Source organism: Olea europaea, chromosome 15 (assembly GCF_002742605.1).
Source record: "Olea europaea var. sylvestris chromosome 15, O_europaea_v1, whole genome shotgun sequence".
Taxonomy (NCBI): Eukaryota; Viridiplantae; Streptophyta; class Magnoliopsida; order Lamiales; family Oleaceae; genus Olea; species Olea europaea.
The window spans coordinates 25,224,782-25,244,403 of NC_036251.1; the positions used below are offsets into that span (position 1 = coordinate 25,224,782).

General features: G+C 33.4%; 2 protein-coding genes across 3 annotated transcripts; both read left to right on the forward strand.

Moving 5' to 3' along the window:
- The first annotated feature begins 8,878 nt into the window (after positions 1–8,878).
- Positions 8,879–12,571, forward strand: LOC111410615 (ABSCISIC ACID-INSENSITIVE 5-like protein 7). Of its 2 annotated transcripts, none has more exons than XM_023041048.1 (5): positions 8,879–8,969; positions 9,759–10,875; positions 11,727–11,798; positions 11,896–11,925; positions 12,294–12,571. In XM_023041048.1, exons 2-5 carry the CDS (start codon positions 9,787–9,789, stop codon positions 12,366–12,368), a joined length of 1,266 nt encoding a protein of 421 aa, XP_022896816.1. In that variant the 5' UTR covers positions 8,879–8,969; positions 9,759–9,786; the 3' UTR covers positions 12,369–12,571. The 2 variants fall into 2 exon arrangements, with proteins under 2 accessions (XP_022896816.1, XP_022896817.1); XM_023041049.1 differs by lacking the exon at positions 12,294–12,571 and adding an exon at positions 12,048–12,277.
- A 3,879-nt stretch (positions 12,572–16,450) lies between these two features.
- Positions 16,451–19,084, forward strand: LOC111410616 (thioredoxin M3, chloroplastic-like). Its single transcript, XM_023041050.1, has 2 exons — positions 16,451–16,745; positions 18,423–19,084. Exons 1-2 carry the CDS (start codon positions 16,547–16,549, stop codon positions 18,740–18,742), a joined length of 519 nt encoding a protein of 172 aa, XP_022896818.1. The 5' UTR covers positions 16,451–16,546; the 3' UTR covers positions 18,743–19,084.
- Positions 19,085–19,622: the final 538 nt, after the last annotated feature.

The following is a 19,622-nucleotide window of genomic DNA, read 5'->3' on the forward strand; positions in this document are numbered from 1 at the left end:
CGTAAGCATTGTAGCAAAAAGACGTCTTAAAGAACTAGACATTTCATATACAATAGTTTCAGATAGACATTTTTCACAATGATTGTCTCCCTTTAAAAAATCATGTGAAAGTGCTACTTCTCGATATGTAGCATAAGTTACCCCATTCAAAGTTTTTAAATCATTAAATGATGTTGGCCCTTTAATGTGATTAAGAAGAATTCGAAGAAAGTATCTCTCTCCTTCACTTGGATTCGCGTTGACAATTCGTCCTATAACAAGTTGTTGCTTTTTAGGAGTCCAAATTTTCTTATATGCATTCTAGACAAAATATGTTGGAAAATCTTTATACAACAATGTTCAAGCAAATTCGTTTATTTTATTTATTCGAAAAAATTCAGTTAACATAGTTTTCCTTGTATTTTCATTGTTAACAATACTACATAAATCAGCTTTATCGGTGTATCTTACTTGTTGATGATTTTCAATGTGAAGTTGTAAAGAATAAACAGTCGGATAAATTTCTGATAAGCTGAAAGAAAAAATTCTCCACATAGTTTCAGGTGGAGATATCCATCTAGCATATTGATAAGCAAAAATTTCACCAACTTCCATATTTTCATTTTTGCCAACAAAAAAATTCATGCGATCATGTCCTTTATATACATATTTATACAAATATTTTACAGTTTTAATAGATGAACATACTTCAACGTTAATTTGACAGTTAAATCTTGCACTTAAATAAGGATTATATGGAACAACCAATCGATTATCTAATATGTGGCCTCTAATAAAAATACCATTATTACGACATCTATACAATGGATATGAGTTATCACCAAATATAATAGCGTTACAGTAATCTCTAGGATATTTATTTTTATAACCAGTAGTTTTTAGCATACATACATTCTTTGGATTAAGGTTTCCACATGTACCATGCATATTATATTTTACAATAACAGAATGAAGATGAGAATACTTATTTTCATCAGGAATTTCACAAGATATCAACTTGCTCGGCACATACAATTTTATGGGCACAATTAAAAATCAATAACAAATGCGCACGAGGGAGCCCTCTTTTTTGGAATTCAACCATATATATATGAGCAACAACAGACCCTAAGATATTTTCTTTACATAAATCATTTTTTAACTCCTCTAATTTTGCTCTAAATATACGTACAATTAAATCTGATCGATTTTGAACTTCATCATTATATTTTAGTTCTTGCTTAATTTCAGGTAAATTTGGATTGCATGTTATAGTTAAAAATATATCTAGTTTTTCAAAACGTTGAACAATAGCCATGCATCTAAGTATCTTCTTAGTATATCTCTAGGACCACATATCAAAGATTGTGGCAAAACAAATTTCTTTTCAATCTTGTGCTATCTTGTTTCCCCATTTTGAACACTATCCATAATACCTTGATAGAGTTCCGCACGAATTTATTTCTGATTCTTTCGAAAATAATCTAACCTGACAGTTTCAATTTTAACGTACATATCTACAACACACTGTTGAAAAAGTCTACCAGTATGAAGTAATACAAACTTACCAAAATGCCTAATTTGTAACTTGTATGAATAGTATTCGTGACAAGAAACTTGAGATCGTTTCTTTGTTTCATTAAGCATTGCATGAGAAAAAAAAATTCATATTCAGTAACAACAGTGACATTGTAAAAATTAAAAACTGTACGAAAAATTATATGAACAAGCCTGAGCCTCTTTTTCAATAATTTCAATTTCAGAATTTATTGTGTTAGGAACCGCAACACAATTGATCAAATTACGAGGCTGAACATTTATGTTTTTGCATCTTTGTATGCCTTCATGCCAACCAGATTCTCCTAATGGGAAAATTAAAGGATATTGCAAAGGATCATAACAACCATAATAATAATGAACTCTATTAGAATCACCAAAATGGCCATATACAATAATATCACGAACACGAGTATTTGTATTTTCATCATCCTCAACCCATACAGCAACTACTTGAGACACTGAAGAAGTATTAAAAACTCTCACATCAATTCCTGGGCCACATCTTATTGTATATGATGATTGTGCATGTTTGTCATATCACTTAAAGACCTAAAAAATTTATCATATGGATTTACTTTCAAGATTTCAATTAAAATAATCATAGTAGATTCAACTAAATTTTCTGAAATTTTCATGCGATTTTGAAGCTTATTTTCCGTGTCATAAAAATATAACTGCATATAAGAAGGCGTATTATTTTCTGGTATAAATTTATTTACATAATGATATACTTGCTCTTGAACTCTAAATGTATAAATACCTTTATATGTTTGAAAATGATCTTTATCATACTTTACACCAAATGAAGTGAACGCAAAGTGATTATCATATCCACGTGACAACTTTTTGAATTCTATACATGTGGGTTCTTTTGAAGTAAATAAATCATATAAATCAGTTGGCGAATTTGACATAAATAGTTTTAACTTTTCTATCAGAGCAACAAAAACCTTTACTTTCCATATAGAATTTACGTGCACCACAATGTTTACAATAACTGCATGTCGATAATACATATGCAGTAGTTGGTATATTTAACAAATTAACACTTCCTTGTAGTTCAGAAAGATGAACATTTGTCAATTTTTCATTCGAAGTAGAACGCTCAGATTCAAAACGTATTATATGTTGATCAACTTGAGTAGCGCCTAGATTATGATTTTCAGATACTCTAGGATCGCTTACTCTTCTACGACAATCAGCGCGCACAGTTTGGTTTCGATTCCTCCTGTCCGCCTGTCTTTAACTTTTTTGTTAACGAATGAAAGTATTATATGATTCACTTATACTTTCATGAATGCTTTTAATGTTACAAAAACCAAATAATTGATTTGTAGATGGTTCAGAAGAATCCATAGGGACAACAAAATGCTTGTACCTAATACTGAACTAACCATAAATACAACTTAATGAAAACCACATTAAATACATGCATTGGAATTAGAAATCACAAATATATTACACAAAAATTATAATTTATTTATTTTGACGAAATAAATTTTATACAGCAATACATCACAATTTTACACATAATCTTAAAATGTCTACATTTGTTCTTCATTTCCTATAGGAGAAAAATATACAATCGTCGAGCATACATAAAATAAAAATATAGAAATTTTACCACAACAAAAAATGATTGCAAAATTAACAAAAATTGTCAAGTTGAAGTGTGTAGTATATATACATATATAAATATTTAAGTAATGTACATGCATTTCATGTTATATGTACATGTAGGAAGAAGGAGAAGAACTTATTTGTATAGATGATTTGCTATGCTTATATGTAATAAGCCTAAAATTTTAGTTAACAGAAAATGCAAGTTTTCTTCCTTCAATTGTAGTTTTTGGGGAAAAAAAATTCATGAAAGATAATTTGTAAGTAAAAAAATAAGTTGATTTTTCTTATATATATATTTTAAAAATTTTCCCTAATATTCATTTGGCCTTTTTTGAATAATAGCTAAACATATGACTATTTTAATTGAAAATAGTGTTCAGCTGACAAATATGATATAACAGTGAAATGCATTTATAAAACCTCATTTCCTAATAAACTCCCATGCCATTTTTGAATTAAATAAAGCAAATAAGAATCATAATTTGTAAAAAAAATGAATTGAATTATGGATTCAATTATAACTTGTTCCAATTATGAAGCCATTAAATGTAGAAGCTGGAAAAAAAAAATCTTCAATATTAAAGGAGAATGGAATCAAATATCTACGGAGCTTACATTTTTTATGTTTCTTTTTAGTGTTTATTTAATGTTTTCAATGTGGAAATCTTATTTTATATTTCGAGCATTCCCTACTATTCCTTCTCCTCAATCCATTCTTACCTTGTGTCCTTTCTCGTTGTCAACTTTTTCCTACTATGAGAAATTTCATCTTTGAAAATGACTACTGCATATTTTGTTGATGAAGAAAATACTTGATGCTCAATAATATCTACTATTATTAAAGTTCTTCTGCACTCTAACGATAGCAAAATATACAACAATTGTGCTAACAAGATTGAATGAGTCTTACAGAATTTCTAGAGTATTATTATTATTATTATTATTATTATTATTATTATTATTATTATTATTATTATTATTATTATATAAAAGAGTTAATCACTTTGCATTATTATAAGTAAATATTACTACTTTTGCAATTCAATGATTTCATATATTTTATCTAATGTTACGTTGTAGTCATTTTCTGTTCCAAGTTTGTCAAGGGAAGCACACAACATGATAGTACTAAGTTTGATAATCGTCTGTCAAATTTCAAAAAGTTGAAACTATTCTATGAAATCATTTTTGCTTCGATCATATTTGGTAAAAATATCTGAAAAAATGATAGATTATGATTGAGCAGGAACGCTTGCATGTGCCCTAGAGTGATTGAATTCAAAATGAAAGAGAAAGGTAATAAGAGAAGAAGTAAGAGAAGAGAGTTTAGAAGTTGACCTCGGTACTAAAAACTCTAGTAGTCTTAAAGTAAAAAAAAAACATTCGGTCTACAAATCAAAGATCCTTAAAATGATTTACCCAAAATCCCCAAAAATAAATGAAATCCTAAAATCCCCAAAATAAAAACTTACCTAACGAAAATCACAGCACTCAAAAAAGGTCTTAGGTTGAAACATCAACTTCAAGAAAACAAGTTTATAAAAAAAAAAAAAAAAAAAAAACCAAAAAAAATAAAAAGAAAAATAAAAAAAAAAAATTTAAAAAAAAAAAAAAAAAAAAAAAATCCAACAACATGAAAAGGAAAATTAAAAGCATACCTCACTCGTCCTCGTTGTCGTTGCAATTACTCTATCGCTAACTCTTTTTTTAGTTAGGGAGTTTAATGTTTTCAACATAAAATGAAAGTGGAGAAGTATAAGAGAGATGCAGATTGGATTGATAGAGTCGGCGAAAATATGCAAGTGGTTTGGAGAAAATGAAATGTAAAAGATAATATCTTGCTAAATGGTCAAAAAAAGTAGGCTAAAAAGTTGAAAATAAGAAAAGGCTGCTAAAAAGTTGAAAATAAGAAAAGGCTCTGCAAACCAGTTTTGCTACAGTGGTGTGAAACCTAAAGTTACAAAAATGAACTGTAAACACAAAGAGAGTCTTATAAGAGAAAGTAGGATTATAGTGACTTTAGTCACCGGAGCCATTATTTTGTGATTCTCCAATTTTCACATTTGCTATTTACGCACACAGAATGAAAAAGTGGCGCTTTCAGTTTTGTTGTTAGGGCACATTAAAATGAAACAAACTCATATACATATAGAAGCGTTCAAATTCCATGTATAACTGTCTGAATTCTTCTCCACCTTTAATTTAAAACACTTCTTGAAAATATAGAGGGAATAACATTTTAGCATTTTTTTTACAATATTTGTCCTCAATCACATTATAAGGAAGAGATCAACCAATAAAAAAAAGAAAGTAAACAGCTTAACTACGCGTGGATAAGGTAAACTATGCAATGGTTGTGTTACTTGGGTATTTCCACAAATTGTCATCATTGTTTGCACTCATTGCACAGATTGTTCCTATTATTTCAAATTTGGCATTTGTACCCCCACTCGATCCTTTTTTTTGTGGAGTTGGTCCTTTCCATCAATTTCTTTCATCAAATATGGGTAATTAGTGCACAACGTCCCTATTCTCTATTTTTATTGTGCAAATCGTCCCTACAAAGTTTCAATTTTAACATTTGTACCCTCATATCAACATTTTCTTGCATAAAAAGTCCTTATCGTTTATTTTCTCTATTAAAGTATTGTAAAATAATTAATTTACTCTCTTTTTTATATAAACAGATAGAAATATAAAGGAATGATATAAAAATATGTTTGCAGTCGAATTCCTAAATTTTTCAAATGGTGAAAATAACTAAATCTCTGAATGGTGGGAATGTGTGGTGGTAGCTGATGTCAGGGGTAGAATTGGACATGGAAGAAAAACGTTTTATGTTTTTATTTCTCTATTTTTAATTTTTCTATATTTTTAATTCTCTTTTTAATTATTTTAGTGGGGGTCAAAGGTAGAGGATGGGTGTAGGGGTAGGGGTAGGGGTAGCTGGGATTAATCATGAAGATGAAATATTTTCTTTTGTTAGGATGTTTTAAAATTTTACTTGATACTCGTGTTGCATTGTTTAAAAAATTTGAAATCTAGCATCAATTTTTCAAATATATTCTTTCTTTCTTTTTTATTTGTTTTTATAAAGATAAAGGTAAATTTGTGATTTTACAATGATTTAATTGGAAAAAAAATAGATGGTAATGATCTTTTGTGTAGATACGGGTTGATCCGAGATCAAAATGTCAAAATTAAAACGACATGGATGATTTGCCCAATGAAGACAAACTATAGGAGTGTTTTGCATCAATTACTCATATTTGACGGAAGTAATTGATGAAGTGAGACCAACTCCAAGGTAAACACCATTTCACCATTTTGTGCAAAGTCACTCCAACATGCACCATTTTGCACCAAAATTGTGCAAAGTCAATTTTACCCTTCTATTTCATTTTCCAAACATATTGATTAAGGGTATTTGTGTCATTTTTGTTATATATTTTTTAATACAATAAATTATTTTATTATGAACGTTTGTAATAAATTTTAATAATGTAATCAATAACAGTTAAGGAATCAATTAAAATAAGAATACTTGTAAAATAAATAAATTGTTAAGTATAAAAAAAAATGAAGAAGATGATCAAACACGGTTTATTTAGTATAATAAGTCGGAGATGAATTTTAATTCGATTCAAAATAAGGCAAAACTTACTTCAAATTTTGGTGCAATATTGTAGATAGTTTGAGATGGAAATAAACAACTTTGCAAGAAAATATTGTAATGAAGGTATAAATACCAAATTTGTAACGATAGTAACAATTTACGTATGAACGCAATTGCGCGAATGATGCAGACGTTTTGTGCTGATTGCTTTGCAATGGTTTATACAAAAATCTATTAATCCAATCCCGAGCGACAGTAGTCTGATCCTTATGTGCCAGTCACGTCTAGCCAAAAATTGATTCAGCCATCTATTGGGTGCACCCTGTAATTAATTTTTTTTCCCTAGACAAGACCAAACGTTGCGCACACTCCCTCACCCACTCTCATCAAATTCTCCGTACTCTCCACTAATCCCACCCGCAGATCAGCCAATCAAAACGAGCCGCCTGCCATTATATCCTACCATATCCTGACGGCTAATATTTCCACACGTTACACTATGTAATTGGTCTATCATCACATCATCCAAGACTTCACTCCAATTGGCCCACGTTTAGAAAGATTACACCATCCGCGTAATAAAAATACGTAATAAAAAAAGAAGATAAAATCAAGGGAAACTTGCAGCAGCGGTCCCTGATCTTTTTATATTTTTGCAAACTTTAGGTTAATTTTTAATTTGTACAGATGTCTCTAACCTTTTAGAAATATGTATATGGAGTCCAAATGGATGAAATCAATCCATTTGACCGTTAACTGACCAAGAAAATGATTTTAACCACATTATTAATTATTTCTATAAGGATAAAAAGGTAATTTTATCTATTTCCATATAAAAATAATTAAGTAAAAAATAAAAAATAAAATTATTATCTTCTACCACTACCTTATCCCCAATCCAAACCCCACCCCTACCCTAAAACTAAAACCCTATTACCCTTCGTCGCTCAGAGTCAGTAACCACCGCAACTGCCACCAGATCCACAGCCACTACTACCTCCAGATCCACAGCCACTACTACCTCCACTTTCCTTTTTTTTTAATATATATTTTTTTTATTGCCAAATGGAATCCAAGTGAAAAATTAAATTTAAAAGCAATCTATTTGATTTGGAAAAAGCAGAACCATCTCGACCTACAACCCACCACCACCAAGCTAAGTTCAGGTGACAGAATCAACACACTACCACCATTATTAAGTCAACAAGCCAAATCCGAGGAAAGAACCACCACCACCACTACACGTCCACCTCTACCTTCAATCTACAACCATCAGTGTCGGCAACTACCGATATGTGCAAATCCAAAAAATCCTAATACTACAAAGGGAAAAAAAATTATCATTTTCATATCCGAATTCACTCTATCAAGAAATGTTTTCAAAAGACATTAAAGAACAAAACCCAAATCAAGAAAATGAAAAAAGAAGAAAAAAGTTGAGATTTTGATTCCTTTTGACAAGCCTAACTTGGGAGCTCTAATGGAATTTCAACTTCAAATTCAACAATGGAGCATCACACCACCACCTTTCGAGTTGAAGTCAAACTCATAGAAATCATTAGGATCAAGATTGAGGTTCAATTTATTTTTATTTATTTTATTTTTTATTATTATTATTATTTTTTTTTTGGGGATGATGTTGATTTCTAGTTTTATGGTATGGTATGGTGGTTGGGTCGCCTATGGTTGATGGGTCGACAACCGATGATTTTGACTTGTTTGGAGTGGATGGGATTGGTGGGGAATGGTGTAGAAGATGATGATGTTTTATTTTTATTATTATTATTTTATTTTATTTTTGATTTTTTAATTTAATTTTTAACTTACTTAATGTGAAAAAAATGCAAACTTATCATTTTACCCTTTATAATATGGTCAAAATTGATCTCAATTTTGACTTCCTTGGTCAACTAACAATCAAATGGATAAATTCCATCTATATGAACTCCAGATATATATTTTTGAAAGATTAGGGACCTTCGTTGGCATAATTTGAAAATTAGGATCAAGTCTGTTAAAAATGAAAAAGTTAGGGACGTTTCTGTAATTTTACCTAAAATCAATCAGAAAGGGCTGAAGCTTTAAATGGGAGGACTCGTGTCGAAAGGGTAGAAGACTGTCAAGACACTTGTCGCCTCCTGCAAACATTAACGGCCGAAGAAGAAGAAATCACACGATCTCTCTGTAAAGGGTAAAGTCGTCTCTCTCTTGTCAAACATTAGTTATTTTCCCTCTACTTTCCGCACATATATGAATAACATGTTTTTACTTTTCCTTTTTTCGTGTTTCGATTTTATTGAATTAGGTGATCTTTGAAACAGTGGGAACTAAATTGTAATTTCGGTGTAGTGTTATGGTTTTTTGAATTCTCGTCTACTGAATTACCCATTTATGCACTATTCTTTGATTGGAATTTTTTTCCCTTAATTTTGCTGGATTCGGTATTGGTATTGGTTGTTTTTTTGGACCTGCAAACGAGCTGGCGAAAAAGATGAAAGCAAAAGAGAAAAAATACTGTGTATAAGAACGTTGTATTGGGTTTTATTTGTTTTTGTCCACGTTGAACTGTAGATAAATAAGAGTACAATATAGAGACTGAGATCGTCACTATGAATTGCGTAGATAGAATACATGTACCAAATAAGAGTGTTCTTTGCCCTTTGTTTTTTCCCTTTAAAGCTAAGTATTGATTTTTCTTTAGTATTTAAGTACTTTAAATTAAGATATGTTTTGAATTTTTAACATCCATCATCCTTGCATATAAAAAATTGATTCAGGAGCACCGAGCATGATGTTTTATAAAAAAATTGTACTAGAAGGTCTTAGCCCTTTTCATCCGTTGTTTTCTTCCTTGATTTGGTTGTTCATGTTCATATTTTTGAGGAAAAAGAAGTAAATGATAGCTGGAAAAGGGGAACACAGAATTCTGTTTGTTCTATTTGCTTGAATCTGAATCGTGACGATTATAATATTTGGTCAGCTTGTGGCCCTCTTGGCAATTTTCTATAATGGGGTCATACATGAACTTCAAGAATTTTGGGGACACAGCACAGCCTGATGGCAGCGGGGAAACACCAATGGATAACTATCCATTGGCTCGACAATCATCCGTATATTCCTTGACCTTTGATGAGTTCCAGAGCACTTTGGCTGGACCCGGAAAGGACTTTGGATCCATGAACATGGAGGATCTTTTGAAAAGCATTTGGACGGCTGAAGAGACTCAGGCCATGTCTTCTTGTCCTGGCAGTGGAGATGGGATGGCCCCAGGTGGAAATTTGCACAGGCAAGGATCTCTAACCCTGCCACGTACCTTAAGTCAGAAAACTGTAGATGAAGTGTGGAGAGATGTGCTTAAAGAAACTGTTGGTGCGAAAGATGGAAGTACTGGTGGGGGATCAAATTTGGAAGTGAGGCAGCCGACTTTGGGTGAAATGACATTAGAAGATTTCTTGGTAAGAGCAGGGGTTGTTAGAGAAGATATCCAACCTTCTTGGACGGCAAATAACAATGGAATCTATGGTTTACCTCCGGCAAGTGGTTTCAGCATTGGTTCAACCATAGGATTTCAACAGCCACCTCGGAACCAAGGTGTATTGGGTAATCAACTTGCAGAGAACAACAATTTAGTCCATAATTTACAGGCCTTAGAGAAGAATATAAGTGGTGTTATATCTCTTCAGCAACAACCTAGGCAGCCACAGCCTCTTTTTCCCAAACAAACGATAATGAGTTTGTCATCTCCCATGCAACCTGGTAACAATGGAAAGCTGGCTAGCCCAGGGGTAAGAGGTCAAGTTGCTGAAATATCAAATCCTTTGAATAATACTCGAGTTCAAGGTGGACAAGTGGTCATGGGGACATTACACAATGGGGGCTCGACAGTTGCAGGAAGGTCTCCCGGAAATCTTCTAACTTCAGATACAATTGCTAAGAGTGATGTAGATACATATTCACTGTCCCCTTCTCCTTATCCATTACGTGAAGGTGGTCGAGGAAGGAGATCATCTACTTCTTTGGAGAAAGTAGTGGAGAGAAGGCGCAAGAGAATGATGAAAAACAGGGAGTCTGCTGCAAGGTCACGGGCTCGGAAGCAGGTGAAATTTACAACACTCCATCTGTACTTCTGTATTCGTTTATCCTGCCCTCAAAATATTGAGAACATGTTCATTCTTTCTTATTTGGCAGCGAGGTGAGAAGATGCACTATATATAACTCAGTGTTCAGTTAAAGAATAACTATATGGCCAGTTGTATAAACTCGATAATGAGAGAATAACACAGAGGATTTACAACCGATGATTCTCAAAACTATTGTGGAATCTTAGATATTTTTGCGCCACCCCTTATAGTGGATGGATTTCCTCATTGCTAGGACAGAAAATGACTGTTTACATTTTGGCACCGTCCCATAATTACGTTTTTAAAATCTTTCTTGTGGATATTGATTAAAGTTACTACAATAATTATAGATCAATCCAGCTTGATGATTAAAATTGACCGGGAATATTTTAGGGACTAGTTCGTTTGTTCCATGACTTTGCAGCCACTTGTCATGGACATGTTAATAATAGGGAAACGACGCAATCTGATACCTATTCAGACAAAGATATGCCCTCTTTTTCCTTCTTTGGAAATTGTTGACCACATTTATCATAACCACAAATATTGATTTACTGATTTCTGTGAGACATTTCTTTTGTTCTTGAATAACTGCAGTCACACATAAAAAAGCATGACTGAGTTTGATGTTAAAGTGACTTGACGTGAAAATCATACAGGATAATATTTAGATATGTTTTACTATTCACCCTGGGTGTCTGGCGTTTGCATCTGTTTTGATTCATAACTATGGGACTATTTAAGTTTTTCCGGCACTAGATTCACATTTTTAGTTTACTACATATTCTCGATTCGTAACTTTCTTAACATTAATGGAATTATGGCAGGCATATACCTTGGAATTGGAAGCAGAAGTAGCAAAGCTCAGAGAAATGAACCAAGAGTTTCGGAAAAAACAGGTACGTCCACTTGGGCAGTCAAATTACTCTTTACAAGATGATACTGGAAATTCACAATTTTGACAGAAGTTATTGCTGTATTCACATATTTCTGCAGGCAGAATATATGGAGATGCAGAAAAATCAGGTATAAAACTTTTAAACTGCTATAAATTCCTTCATTCACATCTCCATAATAGTATGAAAGGTCTCGACGATACCAAAAGGGCTGATCATTATATTTTCTTCAATTGTATGTATGCTATGGAGAAATGAAGTCACCACTAGAAGAATGTCATGCTACTGTTCATTTTATTTATTAAACCGAAGAGTTCAAATTATCTTGCTGAAAGTGGCAGTGCTAGCTCGATCTCGATTTCAATTATTTGTCAAAGTCTAAACGTTGAACGAAAAAGAAATATTGCTGCATTCTGAAACTCATCCAAGTAGAGCCCATTTTCATTTTCTTCTTCGCCAGTAGATCTTGTGGTTTACGTTTATTTTGTTTGTTTACAGATATCAGAATCAACAAATATGCCACGGGTAGGTAAAAGAATATGCTTGAGAAGGTTGCTGACCGGACCTTGGTAGGGTTGAGCCCACGAATTTATTGACCGTCATTAGTGAATCGAATTAGATTGTGTATTATGATATGATTCAGATCTCATTATATACATTGTGTACGTAGTTTTATGTATAGAAGCAAAGAGTGGCATGCTGTAAACTATAGTACTATGAGATTGGGGCTTGTGTGGTATCTATTTGCTTCTCATTTCATCTTCAAGTTCTTTTGATATGTGCCTTGGATGTGGTTAATGGAGTATTTGATTACCTCATAGAATCAGGCTACAGTGTCAGGCCAAACATCTTACAGGTGTTCCACTAGCTCCTCACAATGGGTGAGTCAGCCCTATTTTTTGTAGTGGGATTGAGGTGGGACCCAAAGGAGCCTGTAGTGAACCTAGTAGTTTCACCATGGCAGACCAGCATTAGTCTACCTCATATTGCCCATCTTGTGTTCTATGTACTCGGTTCCATGATCAACCTCAAATTCGTCTGTTTGAGAGAAGGATTTGATTCCTTGCTTTTCTAATTTTGCACATGAAAAGAAGTATAGAAAAATTTAAGATTCCCCCCCTCTCCCCTTAGTGTGAGGAGCCTGTAGTGAACCTAGTAGTTTCACCATGGCAGACCAGCATTAGTCTACCTCATATTGCCCATCTTGTGTTCTATATACTCGGTTCCATGATCAACCTCAAATTCATCTATTTGAGAGAAGGATTTGATTCCTTGCTTTTCTAATTTTGCACATGAAAAGAAGTATAGAAAAATTTAAGATTCCCCCCCTCTCCATGGAAGATGAATTTATAATATGAATTTTGTCGATTTTTTGCCCTTTTCCATGATTGATGGCACATGTCCATTATGTATGAATATTTTCTTTTCCCTTGTATTAATTTTAAAAGTGTTGAAATCTTTTAACTTTTCTATTTTCATTAGTTATAATCGTTCTTGCTCACATTCTTTAACATATTTTAGAACTTCACAAATAGAATAAAGAAAAAGAAACAACAAATTGGTTTATGGAGAACAAGGGCTCGAATGATAATCTTCTGCTATTGCGTTTACTTTATATAGAACAATTTCGTGCGGAAATTATATTTTTAAAATTATTCAAATATGTTTAAAAGTAATTTCTTAATTTTAGAAATAACTTTTTAAAAGCCTATGAAATGAAATGGACCATATCAACATGAATGGTTATCAAAGTGCATATGATTCATTGTTGATAATTATGTTTGGTGCGTAATCTTCAAAACCTGTCGTAACTATTACATAAAAAAGGTTAAGGACAAGATGAGAGTACTAGTTTTTTTCATGTATTTTCCCTATATTTACCGGTAAGGCTTGTATCTTCTATTCACAGAATCTATTCATTTCTCATGACTCTTGAGGGTGTGCATACTCTCTTCTTGTTGCCTGTGGGCTTTCAGATGCTATATCTAACTGTTTCTCATGTGTCTGTCCGGATATGCATATCTAGTGGCCCCGTGGCTGTGTTGAATTAAGGAAAGTCCCTTTATATTCACCAACGAAGCTTGAGTTAAATTAGTTCATCAATATTAACATGAAGCATCTAGCTTCTAAATTTTTTGAATAGTAGTGTATTCAAGGATGGGAAGAAATATGCACCTTCTATATCGAAGTAATTGAAGTTGAAGAATCACATTCTTAGTAAAAATTTGGAACATGATTACTTGATATTGGTGGGTTTCTCGATATGCGACAATGAAGTTATAATTGACACATTTAGATCGAGTTCAATTTAGGAAGTTATGTGATCCCAAATTGTAACGACTGTATTTTATGTAAAATTTATCTCATCACTATCTTCTAACTATGATTTTACATTCTCAATTAACATATTTGAGTTATATCTTCTTATATTTTTTCTCCTAGCGGAATATTTCCTTTCGAAGCTTAAAACTTAATTCATGTGAATTTATTTGGATGCAATTTTACTTGACAAAATGCAGGTTGGTTCAAAATTTTGAAAACCTTACAAGTTTAAGTGGGTTTCATATAGTGACTTGAGTATAAAAATTTTGAAACCCAATAAAAATGGTAAGATTTGTCGAGCTTTTTTCATTTCAAATTGCAAGGATTCTCATTTATCTTTTTGTCCTTTATCAAGTATTCTTGCAATCTTAGTTTATTGCAAGTAATGACATTATTCCTTCAAATTTCCAACTTATCATAATAGCAGTAAATTGAGACAGCATTGTGAGAGGAATATTAGCCTTTAAGAACCAAATTGGCTGCTGTGTACTTCGGAAAACAGAATATCAGTTGTTAATTCTCGTGGCCCTGTTCAGGCTGCTGGGTTGCTGGCTAAGATAGAAAGGGGCAACCGGAAGAAGGCTGGAATTCGGCTAGGACTTCTATTTTGAAATTGTGAGCATGTCTGACTGAGCTTAAAAATTTTACTCATTGCTTACTTCAAAGTAAATAAATTTATGAATTATCTTTTTTATGGGTCAAAGTTGAAAATAAGTAAGTTCTTTGTTTTGATAGTGTTGGAAATAAGTAAGTGTTACTTTCAAAACAAGTAACTTTTTTACGTAAAAGTAAGAAAATTTTCTTATCCAAACACTTTTGGAATTGAAAAGTCAATGCAACTATTACTTTTTTGACATATTTTGCAGTGGAGAAAGGAAGAAGAGGAAAATTTCCGGGACAGAGTTGTGGAGGCATATATGATCGAGAAGGCAGTGCATATTATTCCACAGCCAGGCTTTGGGACGATGGCCTCATTGATCCAGCAGATACAAGAAAAATCTTAGGCCTTTGCATTGCTGCATCCATGAACTGCAAACCAGAAAGTACAAAATATGGTGTTTTCAGTGTTTCATCTGTGCTGAAAAGGCGATGAATTGGCAACTAATATCATATTGTTCATCCTCGAATACTAGCAGCATCTGATGTAATAAAACATATACGAGGTAATTGAGGATTGAAGCTGACGTGCTAAGAACGGAAAAAGAAACATGGCAGCATCCCGTAGTGGCCCAAGATGCATAGGTTCGATATTTGCAGTTTGGATGCTAGATTTGATGGGTAGAACTTGTAAATTTCCGACTTGACAGATGCAAAATATGATTAAGAAAAATGAGTTCGTTTATCTGTCCTTTCGGCAGCTGCTATTATTGCCTGGTAACGTGTATTATAGATGGAAGTGAAATTGTATCTCACTGTACATGTGCAATAATTTGGTGCTAATAGTTCTTCCATCCTATGACCCTTTTTTGGGTTATAATATTTCAGAATATCAGTTCAACTGAAAAGTTTAACCATATAAAATTTGACACATAAAGATTATACTGATGAATCAATCAAAGCATACTCGAAAATGAATTAGGAGACTCTCCAAGCCATTTCCAATCACAAAGGTGCATTACAGAGAATCTAGCCAAAGCACGGCTTATGTTGTTTGTTTCAGGCTGGAAGAAAAGATACTCTAATAAACGAAATGGTGCTAAAAAAGCAACATAGAGAAGAAGAGTGCCCTCTTGAACTCGAGGAGATGGTTTTTATTGTCATCAATGCACTCGACTCCGATGGCAAGATATTGAGAGAAAACCATAAACCTTGCAAAATAGGACAGTGCCTCACAAGAATATGACGGACATATGAAAAAACTTGGAAGATCTCAGCAAAACTTGCCAAGCTAAGTTTCACACCTCCAATATCTTAACCATCACTATTCAATACAAGAACGACAAGTCGACAATCATATTTAGCGACAATTCTCCTTTAGAGGGCCAAACTCATCTATGTTGAGAACATTAGAACCGATGGTCACGTTATAGAGCAGCTTAGGTGGAACCCAAATAAATGAGCTTGCTGAATTCTAGTGGACAACGTGGTCAAAAAAGTGTTACGCTTTTTTTCAATATGCTCAAGAGGTAACTACGATCAACTCCACAATCTCTCTAAAAAAATGATATTGCGCACACTTCCTAAGTACATCAAATAAATTTAGCCACTTCTCTCGAAAATAATTCCAGAACCGTAACTATGACCAAAAACTCAAAACTATTAATAATTATGCCACTTGAAAAATATAAATCCCACGTGCCCGACGTCGTTTTCACACAGGTGGCGACACCCCTATTCGCAGGTTGTATATACGCTGAGTCAGAGACGGAACCCCACAGTAACATTTCATACTGACAGATCAATCGTGGGATTTGGATTATCAGGAAAAAATGGCGTCACCATTTTGTGCTACTTCTTGTTACCCCGTCGCTCCCTCTTCTCTATCATGTCTTTTGCCTCTGCTTTCATCACACTCCCGGTCTCAAATGCAGTTGAATCACCCATTTGGTCTCTCTTCACGGCTCAAATGGACCTCAGAGGCCCGGAAACCCCGATCTCACCGGGTCTTCTGCCTTCGCGACACCAAAGGTAATTCAAATCCTCAATTCTTGCAATTGAATTGTATTGGTTTTTCGCGATCACTTCATTTGGTAATCGTTTATCTTTTACGATAGTTTTAGTTATGATTGGTATAAGAATCGGCTGCATAATTATTTCTGTTCTCTTGGTGTTCTAATAATATTTATTCTAAAACAGGAAATGGGTGCTGTAGAATTGATTAGTAAATGTGGATTTTATGACGCTAATTAATTGCTTACTCGCACATTGAAAATAGGGTCTATAGGCTTGATTTATCGCAAGCTGATAAAACTGGGGTGAAAATCTGGTGTGGATTCTCTAGTGAAAAGGTTAGAAGATATCGAGATTTAGACAGATTAATATAAAATGAAATTATGAATAGACCAGAGATTTGTTATAGATAGCTCTTCTACACTCAGGAATCAACGGCTAACAAAATTAAGAGCATACACCGCGCAGTCCATAAAGTGTTCTTTCGACCCAGAAATCCAAGTACGAAAAATATAAGGATGTCGAAACTATATAATTTAAGCAAGAAAGAATGGTTGCATACTTGCAGTTTTTTTGATATTTCAACTATGCAGTTTAGATGTCTACTTAAGATTTCTCAAGTGGCGGGTAAGCACTCATTCCGAAAAGCAGAATATCCAAATTTGAATATGAAGGATGTTGTTCAGATCAGAAGCAAGACATCTTTATTCTTAGAGAGACAGTCCTTCAAACTTAACATTTTTTTTTTTTTAATCCACTGGCTAGTATTTCAAACCAAACGAAGATTTAAATGGGGGTTTGGCACCTAGATGGCGGCTCTTTGCATTTTTGCACATTAATAAAGCCGTATGTGAGCTGTAATGCTTGCTTGAATATAGCTAAGCAAAGTCAAAGGATTCCTGTCTAACTAGTCGCCATGATTAAGCAAACTGCCTTCATATTAAGACTTCAAGTGTGTAAAATTTCAATTGAGAGTTTTAAGGTCCAAATCTGTTCATACATTTGAAATCAGTCATACATCTAAACCATTCATTTGCTTTCAAACATCTAAACTGGAATTAATCTCAAAATTTAATCTCTGGCGCAAATCAACGGAAGATATTTAGGTCTCAACCTCTCACAGACGTATAAGTTTCTTAGCTGCTTTTTTCCTCTTCTCTCTCTCTCACACACACGCGGACACGCAGGATGCATACTCCTCTCTGAATGTGTTTGATAGTGATCCTCAAAAGAGGAACTTCATGGGTTTGAATGGAGTGATGAAATCTCACCAATTTATACGTGAAATTCTATTCTTCAATGAGAAATAATATCAAGCTTTAAATATTTCTTTCTATTATTGAATGAAATGCTTGGTAGAAAACTCTGAATTTAGATTTTCATTCTAAACGTTGTGAAATAAATATTTATCATTATCAAATTCTAAATTACTTAGTGCATGTTTGGTAGCAATTGTTCACCCCAAAAAATTCAATTTTTTATCTGTTATTCCACCATTTCAGTCGTTATTTTTGAATTCTTCACTCAAAGGTGGGATCCACTTTTTGCTCTAGATCAAAAAATCAATTCTCATAATCACTATTGAATAAGCCCTTAATGATTAAGGGCTTTGCCTACTTATCAATGATTGTGGAGATTGATATTTGCACACGACAGATTGACACTCTTCCAAATGCTTTGTCTTTGATTGTGCAGCTGCTGTGGTTACTGGCAAGTCATGGGAAAAACTGATTTTGGGAAGTGACGTCCCTGTACTTGTGGAATTTTATGCTAGTTGGTGTGGGCCATGCGGGATGGTTCATCGGGTCATTGATGAGATTGCAACAGAATATTCTGGGAGACTGAAATGCTTTGTCCTTGATGCTGACAATGACTTGAAAGTTGCTGAGAATTATGATGTTAAGGCTGTGCCAGTGGTCTTGCTGTTCAAGAATGGTGAAAAATGTGATTCTGTAATTGGGACTATGCCCAAGGAGTTCTATGTGGCGGCCATTGAGAGGGTTCTAGCTTCATAGTTGTGGCTATTGTGATTGAAGCATCAAGTGGTCAATTAAATTGAGATATTGCCGTGTTCTTTCCTTTTTCCAATTGCAACTTCTAAAGCTTCTGTTTCAGACATTTTACTGTTGCTCGTTTTCCTGCTCAAAATTGTGATATTAGGCCTTTGTATAGGTACCAATTGTCCAATGTATTCAAGAATGTCTCGATGGATTTTATCTTTGTTTAGTGTTTAGTGCTATCTTAGATGATAAATGATATCGAGAAGTAGAACTCGATATTGTCTTCTGGCTCCCCTTGTAATGTTCCTATGTTTACAGTCAAATGAAGTTGGGATTTGGATGGCTTTGATCATAGCATTTGTGGCATTGAGTATACCGTTATGTTGTTGCCAGTTAATAATTTTATACCTGCATACTTTGGTCATGCATTGAGTAATTGTGTTTATAGTTTCCTATGCATATAAATTTTTATTGAGGGTTGAAGCTTGTAGCTCATAGTTTATACGACGAATGGGACATCCAAGACAAATCATTTGAGGTGGACAATTACGAGAAAATAGTAGGATCAGGTAAATGATTAATCGGTTTATATGTTGAAATGAACAAGTTGTAATCTACAATATTTTATAATATGTTAATTTCTCTATAAATCGGCACGAGTTGATATGGACAAGTACATAATTAATACGTACATAAAAAAATTGACCTTATATGTTAATTTCTGATTAGAAAGCACGTTTATAAGGCTATAGACTGAACCAAAGGTTTGAAAATAGTTTAATTTGATGAAAAGTGAAAAACCTTATCCAAACTTCGTATGTCGAAAATATTCTTGAAAGTTGGGTCCATTTGAAAATTCAAAAGAGGCAGTGCCATATTTTTTAATCAATTTCTC